The 12698-nt window shown below is 42.9% G+C and overlaps 1 protein-coding gene across 2 annotated transcripts in view; it reads right to left on the bottom strand.

Moving 5' to 3' along the window:
- bltp3a (bridge-like lipid transfer protein family member 3A) overlaps positions 1 to 11076 on the bottom strand; it is a 110558-nt gene extending 99482 nt beyond the window's left edge. The window contains exon 1 of one of the 2 annotated variants that reach the window (XM_055654472.1): positions 9708 to 11076. In XM_055654472.1, coding sequence (XP_055510447.1) covers positions 9708 to 9751 — 44 coding nt within the window. In that variant the 5' untranslated portion in view covers positions 9752 to 11076. The remainder of the gene's footprint in view (positions 1 to 9707) is intronic. The other variant, XM_055654471.1, reaches the window with a different exon arrangement.
- Positions 11077 to 12698: the final 1622 nt, after the last annotated feature.

The raw sequence follows: 12698 nt of genomic DNA, 5'->3' as shown, positions 1-12698 counted from the left end.
GCGGAGAAGCGTGTTCAGCTCTGGCTGAACAACTTCTAATCTTGTGTGTGGACTCGATAAGAAGAAGACCTCTTCCAGACCTACCAAACACCAAATCCCATGTATCATGATCAACATTTGAAAGAACATTTTATCAAGTTGTATCAAATTATATTCTCTAGTGCTGTAAGGAAGCAATCTACCGCTACACCACTGTGCCCTCCTGCTCAGTGCCAGCACATAATCAATATTTCTGAATGCCCTGCATATCCATATGCCTATACAACGTTTCTTAAATGCCACTATCATATCTGCCTTAACCACCACTCCCAGGTGCACGTTCCAGGCATTCACCACTGTATAAAAAATACTTGCCTCTCTTACCTTAAAGCTATGCCCTCTTGTATTTGATTTTTCATCCTGATCCAGATGCTCTAGAATGCTGACAGGTATAAGTAGTATGAGAGGTAGTGATAAATGATTTGGTGAGGGTCCATTGCTAGGGGTTGGAAGCACCTACTCCCACAATGTTACAACAGTGGCTACAATTCAACATAGTTTCATTGACTGCAAAGTACTTGGAGATATCCTCAGGTTATAAAAAGCTTGACACAAGTTAGTTTAAAAAAAATTTTAAACCTTTATGTTGATTTTCTCAAAGATTTAACCATGGGCCACAGCACATTTTATTGCAAACGTTGACAGATGTAAATTAAAGTGTATTTGGATGATTTCAAACAAGTAAATGAAACATAAAAAACACACTGAGGGGCTTCAAAGGTAAATCATGTTTTCAAATAAAAAGGTTTTTTGGGCAATTTGCTGGTCATGATTCACTAGAACAGAATAGAACAAAGCAAGGTGAAGGGCCGGTCAAACTGCGGGGACCTCATTTCCGAGTTTAGAAGAGTTTAAAAAAGTGTCATGGTGTCTCGACGAAGTAGAACACCTCCTATGACCTCCTTCGACTATGCAGAGAACCTCCTACGAATATGTAGAAGACCTCCTTTGATCTCCTTCGACCATGTTGAAGACTAGTTTCAACAAGCTTCGGGAAAATTGGACACCGAATAGTAGAGAGTGAAGACGACCACCTTTGACTATACCAACACTATCTATGACTACCTTCAAATACCTTCCATTACCTTTGATTGCCTTCGATTCCCTACGAATAACATGCCGACCTACTTCGACTAAACAAGAGGAATAGTTTATCACTATCATAGCCTCATAATATAATTTGTGACCATAATACAGTAAAAATGCAGGGCCAAAAAATCTAGTTGGAATTGCAAGAACGACAAGCATGACTTTGTGAGATAATAATATATTTTCTGCTTTAAAGGGGAGGCTGATGATGGGACGACAAAGGCTACAGCAGATTCTTTAAAAAGAGGGAGATGACAATAGATTCAGAATCAAGGAGCTGCTGGAGAGTCATTGAACTCTTCGCAATATTAGTTCATTCACAAGCTCTCAAACATCCTCAATCTCCTAAAATAGAAATTGTTACTTACTTTAGATATTCCCCTTACCCACGACGCAAAAATTGCTTACATTTTCAGTCTCTCAAGAACAAGGGTTTGAATATTTGTTGGCAGACTCACAAACATCCAGCAACTGATCTGCTTGGGTTATTTACAGTGCCTTCCATAATATTTGGGACAAAGACCCATCATTTATGTATTTGTCTCAGTACACAATTTGAGATTTATAATAGAAAAAAAAAAAATCACATGTGGATAAAGTGCACATTGTCAGATTTTATTAAAAGCCATTTTTATACATTTTGGTTTCACCATGTAGAAATTACAGCAGTGTTTATACATAGCCCCCCCCCCCACATTTCAGGGCACCATAATGTTTAGGACACATGGCTTCACAGATGTCTGTAATTGCTCAGGTGTGTTTAATTGCCCCCTTAATGCAGGTATAAGAGGGCTCTCAGCACCTAGTGTTTCCTCCAGTCTTTCCATCACCTTTGGAAACTTTTATTGCTGTTTATCAACAAGTTGGACAATGAAAGTCAAAGAAGCCATCGTGTGACAGAGAAACAAGAATAAAACTGTTAGAGACATCAGGCAAACCTTAGGCTTACCAAAATCAACTGTTTGGAACATCATTAAGAAGAAAGAGAGCACTGGTGAGTTTATTAATCACAAAAGGACTGGCAGGCCAAGGAAGACCTCCACCACTGATGACAGAAGAATTCTCTGTTATAATGAAGGACAATCTCCAAACACCTGTCCGACAGATCAGAAACACTCTTCACAAGTCAGGTGTGGATTTGTCAATGACCACTGTCCGCAGAAGACTTCATGAACTGAAATACAGAGGCTACACTGCAAGATGCAAGCCACTGGTTAGCCGCAAAAATAGGATGGTCAGGTTACAGTTCGCCAAGAAGTACTTAAGAGAGCAACTACAGTTCTATAAAAAGGTCTTGTGGACATATGAGACAACTTATATCAGAATGATGGCAAGAGAGAAGGAAGTGCCAAAGATCCAAAGCATAGCACCACATCTGTGAAACATGGTGGAGGGGGTGTTATGGCCTGGGCATGTATGGCTGCTGAACGTACTTCTCTTATCTTCATTGATGATACAACTGCTGATGGTAATAGCATAATGAATTCTGAAGTCTATGGACACATTCTATCTGCTCAATAACAAATGCCGCAAAACTCATTGGTCGGCAGTTCATTTTATAGCAAGACAATGATCCCAAATATATTGCTAAAGCTACAAAGGAGTTTTTCAAAGCTAAAAAATGGTAAATTCGTGAGTGGTCAGGTTAATTACCCAATCTGAACCCAATTGAGCATGCCTTTCATGTGCTGAAGAGAAAACTGAAGGGGACTAGCCCCCAAAACAACCATAAGCTAAAGATGGCTGCAATACAGGCCTGGCAGAGTATCACCAGAGAAGACACCCAGCAACTGTTGATGTCCATGAATCGCAGGCTTCAAGCAGTCATTGCATGCAAAGGATATGCAACAAAATACTAAACATGACTACTTTCATTTAAATTACATTGCTGTGTCCCAAACATATGGTGCCCTGAAATGGGGGAACTATGTATAAACACTGCTGTAATTTCTACATTGTGAAACCAAAATGTATAAAAATGGCCTTTATTCAAATCTGACAATGTGCACTTTAACCACATGTGATTTTTTTTCCTATTACAAATCTCAAATTGTGGAGTACAGAGGCAAATAAATAAATGATGGGTTCCAAACAATATGAAGGGCGCTGTATTTGGATTCTACTCTTCATTGCTCAAAGTGCTGACTATTCAAAGGACAGTAAAAGAGTAAAAATAACTTGAAGCTTTACAAATTCACAGCAAACCTTGTCCCTCACCAATAAGCACAAGCATTTCTTGAGCTTTTATGAAGAAGACCTAAACAATTTGCACTGTTGCCTCTGCTGATTCTTCTCCCACCCACCGGGTCTTAAACCCATTGATTTTTCCACTTCTTGAACACTAAATTCACGATCAGCTCTGGCTGTCAGACTCTCTGAGCTAATCCTCTCCATATGATGCACATCCTGCTTATTCAATCCTATTCAAACCAATAAGCAGATTACTTACTTAAACACACATAATTGCACATGAAAATCACAACAGCAACAACATTAAATAGTCACGATTTAAAATCAGTTTTGCATAGCAGACTTTGGCTTCAATGTAAAAAAAATGTAGCAAGCCGAGAATTCCAACATGATGCAATGACAGTAATAGTGAATTAGACTCCTGCTCAGAATGTCCTTGGAAAACTGATAATGCCAAAACAAAACAGAAACAGCAACCATTATCACTCCTCCCCCCTTCAATTATTTTATCTTCTCCCAATTTACAAAATGCTCTCAATGGTTTTATTGACCAATTACCCATCAGTTTCAGTCAAGCCAATATTTGCCCTTGCCCAGTGGTTATGCACAAATGATCAAAGAATGGAAAGCAAGTAACATTCCTCTCCGTGGACCAAACCCCATTCTCTGGCAAATATTAATGAGCAAAAACAATTTGCCCTTTCACCAACTGAAATATAAGGAAAATTCTTTGTTGATACCTAGATGTCAGATTGATAAACTCCCATTGTGGGAAGGAACTGCCGCTGCTGGTTTAAACCAAAGATAGACACAAAATGTGGTTACTCCAGGCAGCATATCTGGATAGAAGAAATCGGTGACATTTCGGGTCGATACCCTTCTTCAGACTGGCATGTATGCCTGTTCTGAATGAGATTGATGATTCAACTTGGCAAAGACTAAGCAAAAGCTCTACAATCAAAACCCGCAGATGTTTAAAATCATCAAGTCTAGATACTGTTATGATACAGGCAGGTGAGAATACGTCAAAGTATTACCTAAATAGTATAAATGTCAGTTTAGGAGCTAGAAAGTAGGCTGCCTTTGGATGATCATAACATTTTATGCTCTAGAGCAGAGATGCATCCCCTCTCCTACTTGCGTCAAAGAGAAGCCTATCTGCCAATGTGGTTGGGTCTACAGTAATTCCAATATCTGCTGCTTGTTAGGAAATTCTGACATTCTGATATCTGCCACGTTTCGACCCCAGAAGACTGCAACGTTACAGACTGGGGGGAGGGGCTGTTCCTTAAGTTTGTGTTGGGTCTCATTGCTGCAGTACAGGAAGCCACAGACTGATAGTGGGAATGGAGTGGAGAATTAAAGTGGCAAGCAATGGGAAATGCACAGTCCTCTGTAAAGTGGTCCGCAAGTCATTTTGGATTCTCTGTTGTAGAGGTGGTGAATCTGTGGCATTCATCGCCACAGACGGCGCTGGAGGCCAAGCCTTTGGGTATTTTTAAAGCAGAGATTGATTAGTAAGGGTGTCAAAGGTTAGGTAAGGTAAGAGAATGGGGTGGAGAGGAAAAGATGGATAAGTCGTGATTGAATGGTGGAGCAGACTTGATAAGTCAAATGGTCTAAGTCTGCCCCTATGTCTTATTATGAACTTACATGATCACATTGTAAACACTAAATTAATATTAGTTTGGATAAAGTGCAAGTAAATTACTGCTTCACATGGAAATACTCTGAACTGCTGGATGGTGAGAAGATACGGTTGCAAGGAAAAGCGTAGTAAGTGGGGTGGTTGGTGGAATGGGAAGAATGGACAACGGAGTCACAATGCAAATAGTCACTGTAATGCACTAAAATGGGATGAGGAGGGACGATGTGTCTGGCAGTGGAATATTTGATGATGAACACAGACTACTGGGAGAATGGAACAGTGTCCTTAAAGGAGGCAGAAAGGGATGCAGAGCAGTGAAGATGGCAGTGGAAGTTGGTAGGCTTGTAATGGATGGGAGTAACTATCCTATCCCCAGAGTAGAGAGATCCAGAAAAGCAAGGGAAAATTCAGCGATTAATCATGATCAGACGAGAACAGGGTAGAAAATGGCAGCAAATGCAACTCAATCATTCAGTTCTGGATCTGCTAAAGTACAGTAAGCAGCACAAAAGCAATCATCTAAATAGCCGAAGAGTGAGGAAATGGGCCAGGAAACAAAGCTCGTTCCACATTCTTGAAAAGGCCAGACATAGCTTGTGCCCAAGTACATCATTGATCTGGAACCTAATCCTTTTGTCTGACGAAGGGTTTACAACACAAATCATTAAAGTTGTTTTTCTTCCCACTGATGCAACATGACCCAGTGAGTATTCCCAGCATTTTCTGTTTTTACTTTATGCAGTTTTTGATTTTTGGGATGGAGGGATTACCAAAGGTGAAGAGATTAAGCAGACTGGGTTAATGCTTTCCACAGTTTAGGAGAATGGAAATTGTTTCAAACAAGATTCTTACTTAATACAAACTGCTGAAGTAACTCAGAGGGACAGACGGGAGAGAAGGAATGGGTGACGTTTCGGGTCGAGACCCTTCTTCAGACTGATGCCAGGAGAATGGGCGGTACATTGATAAGGAAGTGTATAGATAGGGAAGTGTTTGGTGTGAAAACAGGACAAAGGGAGTGGATTCCTTTCTACCGCCCACTGTGTTTATCTTAGATTTAAACCAGCATCTGCAGTTCCTTCCTACACATTCTTACTTGATAGATAGACACAAGATGCTACAGTAATTCAGCGGGCCAGGCAGCATCTCCTGGGAAAAGGAAAAGGTGATGTTTCTGGAACATCACCCATTCCTTTTCTCCAGAAATGCTGAGTTACTCCTGCCTTTTGTCTCAATCTTTGATATAAACGAGCATCTGCAGTTCCTTTCCACACAAGATTCTTACTTGGCGTGACAGAATAGGAGGATATTTATCCCAAGGCTCTTGTGTCTACAACACGCAATCTCAAAATGTCAGCTGTTCATACTGAGACTGGCAGTTAGTTTATGTTGGAATTCATTGCCGAAGAGGGTTTTAAAGGTTCAGCTACAGGTATACTCAAGAAATAGATCAATATGCTTTTGGATATTAGAGGTATCAAAGAACATAGGGTTAATGAGCAAGGGCGGCCACGGTTGCGCAGTGATAGAGTTGCTGTCTTGCAGCACTGAAGACCCGGGTTCAATCCCGACTACGTGCTGTCTGTACGGAGTTTGTATGTTCTCCCCGTGACCGCGCGGGTTTTCTCTGAGATATTCGGCTTCCTCCCACTCCAAAGACTTGCAGGCTTGTAGGTTAATTGGCTTGGTTTATGTGTAAATTGTCCCTAGTGTGTGTAGGAGTGTTACTGTGCGGTCGGTGCAGACTCGGTGGGCCGAAGGGCCTGTTTCCGCGCTGTATCTCTAACAAAAACTAATGCAGGAAAGTGGCACAAAGGCAACTTTCTGTTGTAACCAGATTGAATGGCAGAACAGGTGCAGGAGGCTGAACAACTTCTACCTGTTTCTATTTCCAATGTTCTTATGCACAACCGACACCACACTTCAATGTATGGAGAAGCAGATTTGTTTCTTACTGTTTCAATTTTGCAATTATGTATAAACACGGCTGTAATTTCTACATGGTGAAACAAAAATGTATAATAATGGCCTTTATTAAAATCTGACAATATGCACTTTAACCACAAGTGATTTTTTTCTTACAAATCTCAAATTATGGAGTACAGAGGCAAATAAATAAATGATGGGTCTTTGTCCCAAACATTATGGAGGGCACTGTATGTAGTTGCCTTTTGCAATCAGTAATCCATCATGCTCCTCCCATTTGTATATTCGGCAACTTGGCCTCCACAGCTTTCAATGCAAGAGAATGCCACAGGTTCACTGCTCTAAGTGCAGAAGTTGCTTGCCGTCTTCGTGCTTTTTGTCTTTCTGTGTCCCCTTGTTCCAGGTTGACCCATCAGCGGAAACATTCTCCTCACTTCCAACCTGCCAAGCACCATTGGAATTTTACATGTTTCAATGTGATCTTCCCTCATATTTCTAAACTCAAGTGAAAACATGCCATCTTGACCCAAACACTTATCATTCCACTCTTCCCCTCATCTCAGAAATCTGTCTGCTGAACCTTCACTATGCTCCCTCGATTGCAAGTATATCAATTCTTAGTTAAGTGCACACAACACATCAGGTACCGTCACCAAAAATCTGTGCAACTGAAGCAAGATATTCTTGTTCCTGTACTTTTACAACAAAGGCCAACATACCATGTGTCTTTTTAACTGCTTGCTGCAACTACATTTACTTTCAATGACTGATGTATAAAGACACACTGATCCCCTTTGTATGTTAATATTTCCCAGTCTGTTGCTCTCTTTATCTTCCTGTAATGTAGAACCTCACATCTATCCAAGTTGTCACGCATTCAGTTTGTCCAATCACCTTGAAACTTTATAGCATTCTTCTCATAAATTGTGTCATTGACAAATTAAAAATGATTACATTTGATTCCCACTTCCAAATCATTAATGAATAGTGTAAACAGCAGGGTCCCAAGCATTGCAATATCTCCTTGGGTACCACTCGGCGCCCTGAAAAGACTCGTTTATTGCTTTTGGTGCTGTCAATTAATCTTCAATCCATTCGCATGCATGACCGAGTTTATGTGTTTTAAATTTGCACATGGTATTTTCAAATGCTTTCTGAAAAACCTAATACACCATGTCCATTGGTTCTCCTTCCATCTATTCTACCCATTACATAGAACAGTACAGCACAGGAACAGGCTCTATAGACAACGACATCCAAGTCAAGCATGCCAAATTATCTAACCCCTTCTGCTTGTGCGTGATCAATATCCTTACATTCCCTGCATATTCATGTGCATACCTAATTGCCTCTTAAATATCTGCTTCCACCACCACTCCGTCAGACACTTTCTACTCCATGTAAACAAACTTGCCCTGCATATCTTTTTACTTTCCTCCTCTCATCTTACATCCTCTGGAAATTTCAACCCTGCTCTCATCTTCACATGGTCAGTCTGATTTTTCCCTTACTTTACTGGGTCTATCTTCCTCCCAGAGATTGGCTAGCTAGCTTGCCAGCTTACCCACTCCCACAACTACCTCTACTGCTCCTCATCCCACCCTGTCTCCTGGATATGTAAAAAACAAGAACCCTTTCATAAATCTGTGTCCAATCTCATTGCTATTTCCAAGTGGCTTGCCACTTATGCTTGATTACAGATACTTAGCAGTTCCAGTCCCATTGATGTCTGCCTAAGTGCACAACAGTATAGTTGCTGCCTTTACAGTGCCAGAGACCCTGGTTCGATCCCGACTACAGATGCTGTCTGTCAGGAGTTTATACGTTCTCTCGGTGACCGTGTGGGATTTCTCCAGGTACTAAGGTTTCCTCCCACATTCCAAAGACATGTGGGTTTGTAGGTGAACTGGCTTCTGTAAATGGTCCCTAGCGTGCAGGATAGAACTAATGTACGATTGATCGTTGGTTGGGCCGAAGGGCCTGTTTCCACGATGGAACTCAAAAAACCTCAATCATTTCCCCTCCATTACATTTGCAACTCTGCAATTTGCAGAAATGTTCTATAAATTATAGAACTTTGAAAGATGACAATCAATGCATCCACTACGAAGTCTACCACTTGTCACCTTTGACCGCTGTACCCCAACCACATTTTATTAAAAGTAGAATCCTGCTTCTTCCACTTTCCTTCCCTCAGCAGCTCCCCACCTCCATTTCTTCTTCTGCCCCTCACCTCAATGAGTTCCATAACTTCCTTGATCCCCCACCTTACTCTCACCTTTTCCACATCCACCCAGTCTCCCCTTGCCCCTCTTTCTCCCTCTCCTCTTGTAACTCTTTCTCGCTCTTCTTGTCCCTCTTTCTCTCTCCCCCTCTCCCTCCATGTCTCCCCTCTCTCCCAGTGTCCTGTCCTCTCTCTCCGTCCCCCTCTCCCCCAATGTCCCTCTCTCCCTCCCTCGTATCCTCTCTCTCTTCCCTCCCTCTAACCGTGTCCTCTCTCTCTCCCCGTGTCCTCTCTCTCCCTCTCCCCTGTCCTCTCCCCCTCTCTCCTCTGGTCCATCTCTCCCTCTCGCCGTGTCCTATCCCACTCTCCCTCTCCCCTGTCCTCTCCCCGTCCTCTCCTTCCCGTGTCTTTCTCTCGCTCCCCTTTTCCGTGTCCCCCTCTCTGTCCGCCGCTCACCATGAACGCTCTCTCTCCATATCACCTCCTCTCCCCATATGCTCACCACTCTCTCCCACACTCACTCTCACTCTCCCCCCCACACGCACTCACTCTCTCCCCCTGCAGCGCCGGCCTCCAGGTCCCGCCTCCTACCTGGACAGGTGTTTGAGGATCTGTTTCTTGATCAGCCCGGCCATTCTGCCGCCGTTCCCGACCTCGGAGCTGCCTCAACCGCCGTGTCAGGCCTCCAGCGGGTGCCCGGAGGCGCGGGTCGGGTCCATCAGCCGCCCAGTCCCGGTCACCGGTCACCGCCGCGCCACCACCTTCCGTTAAGTCGCCGCCTGAATGACCGCCCATCGACCGCAAGATGGGCCGTTAGTGCCGACGCTGCTCGCCCGGAGCTCCCTCTCGCCGCCTGCCGCCCAGCGCCCGCAACCGCACCCACATCCCCTCAAGGACCAAAGGACGTTCCTTTGGGAAGGAGACGAGGAGGGGTTTCTTTAGTCAGAGGGTGGTAAATCTGTGCGATTTATTGCCACAGGATGTAGAGGCCAAGTCAATGGGTATTTTTAAGGCAGAGATAGATAGATTCTTATGTAGGAAAGAACTGCAGATACTGGTTTAAATCGAACATAGACATCAAAAGCTGGAGTAACTCAGCAGGACAGGCTGCATCTCTGGAGAGAAGGAATGGGTGACGTTTTGGGTCAAGACCCTTCTTCAGATTCAGATTCTTGATTAGTACAGGTGTCAGGGGTTATGGGGAGAAGGCAGAAGCATGGGGTTAGGAGGGAGATATAGATCAGCCATGATTGAATGACAGAGTAGACAATGAGCTGAATGGACAAATTCTGCTCCTATCACTTATGACCCTGCAACCACACAAAATGCAGACATTCCCTTCAGGTCAAGCTTCTTTAATAAATCCAGCACATGTCTGCGCATAACAGTTTACAATACGATAGCATTTTATTTATCCCAGGAGGGAAATTGATTTGCTAACAGTTATAAAACACAAGATACATGAAATTAAATAAAAGTAACGAGTGGAATGGATTGGGGATGTGCAAAGATTGGAGGGGGAAGTCAGTCTACCCCACAACCGAAGGGGGAGGAGTTGTATAGTTTGAAAGCCGCAGGGAAAAAGTACCTCCTGTGGTGTTCTGTTCTGCATCTTGGTGGAACGAATCTGTTGCTGAAGGTATTCCTCAGGTTGACCAGTGTGTCATGGAGGGGGTGCACTGTATTGTCCAGGATGTTCTGCAGTTTGAGGAGCAACTTCCTCTCCAAGACCACCACACAACAATGTAATGAACAATGTGTGGGCAGGAACTGCAGATGCTGGCTACACACCAAAGATAGACATAACATGCTGGAGTAACTTAGCGGGGCAGACAGCAGCTCTGGAGAGAAGGAACGGGTGACGTTTCAGGTCGAGACCCTACTTCGGACATTGTTCAATGAAATGGACATTGTGGGCAAGGTGGTGCAAATATGGAACGAGTTGCCATAGGGTGGCACAGCGGTGAAGTTGCTGCCTTACAGCGCCAGAGACTGGCTATGGGTGCTGTATGTACGGAGTTTGTATGCTCTCCTTGTTCCCTCCCACACTCCAATGACATACAGATTTAATTGGGTTCAGTAAAATTGTAAATTGTCCCGAGTGTGCAGGGTAGTGCTAGTGTACTGGGTGATCTCTGGTCAATGTGGACAGTAGGACGAAGGGTCTGTTTCCGCACTATACCCCTAAAATCTAAAGGAAGTAGTTGAGAAGCAAGACAACAACATTTAAAAGACATTCGGATAGGAACATGGATAGGAAAGGTTTTAAGGGATATGGGCCAAATGTGGGCTGGTTGAATGGGTGTAGATGGGCATATTGGTCGGCATGGTCGACTCTAATGCGAGACGCTTTTGACGATTATATTTATGTATAGAATTATCCGATTTATTTGGATAGCATGCAAAGTAAAGCTTTTCACTGAAGCTTGGTACATATGACAATAATAAACCTAAGCACTTTTATACGCAGCATACATGCTAATGGAGGTAAAAACAAAACAGCTATGTTAAATTTTAAGTAAAGATTACTAATCAGGCCATCAAAATGAATATTGACATAGATGCAGAGTATGCCATTGTGGGAAATTATCTACAAACAGAAAGTTCATGTGGAGGTTTGAGAAAGAATCTCTGGAGAGTTGATGGGAATGCGGGGAGAATAAAACATAGTTTTGTGTAAAAGGGTGCTTGATGGTTGATGCAGATTAGTTGTGTGGAAGGGCCTGTTTCAGTGCTGTATGGGGGTCAAGGAAAGAGCGATCAAGTCGTGGCCCTGTTTTCACCAATCTTTCCACCGCCAGGCACAAGAAGCGCAAGACAGACACCATTGTATGCAGATGCCGAGAAGTAGGTTCAGCTCTGGCTGAACAACTTCTAATCTTGTATGTGGACTCAATAAGACGAGTGCTGTATGCATCAATAACTCTGACTGTACTGGTTATGTTCAGGCATAACCAACCTAATTTTTCAATGTCAAGAAAATATTGCTAAGTCCAGGAAGAGACTAAACTCCAATAATACCATCATGTATGACTTCAACTCAAGTGACAATAGTAATTTCAAAACTGTCGACTTGGTTAAATCAGTTCATATTTATTTTCAGAGGAAGTTGTCATATGTAACATTGATATTGAACAATAATTGTTGCTTTCAGATTGTCATCCAGTGAAGGGTTATATCCTGTGGGCAGCAGCAATGTACGTGGAAAGTGCATGATGCATTCTGCAAAAGAACTTTCAACAATCCAGGCACACAGAGCTCCGTGTGACTCACATGTATTATTAGTCTGTGCATTCGGCTTTGCTAGAGATTGAAAACTGGCAGTGCACATATTTTACAGCACCAGCTCCCCCAAGTGTCTCAATCAAGCAACCATTTTCATGTGTGACCTTAGACATCATTGTCAGCAGCCTGTTTAACCGTCTGAAAGATTAAGTTTAACCATAGCTTAACCACGTCTGCACCTTTGAATTAGTGATCAGAAGCCGGAACAAGGGATGATCTGTAGCTGAGAAAAGCAATGCACTCATCAAAGACCAGAATGGAATTCAACTGACTTCATTCACTCTTCCTGCTGCTGCA

This window comes from Leucoraja erinacea, chromosome 24, assembly GCF_028641065.1.
Source record: "Leucoraja erinacea ecotype New England chromosome 24, Leri_hhj_1, whole genome shotgun sequence".
In the NCBI taxonomy this organism is placed as follows: Eukaryota; Metazoa; Chordata; class Chondrichthyes; order Rajiformes; family Rajidae; genus Leucoraja; species Leucoraja erinaceus.
The sequence above is the reverse complement of the archived record's forward strand: the minus strand, read 5'-3'. Positions and strand labels throughout refer to the sequence as shown.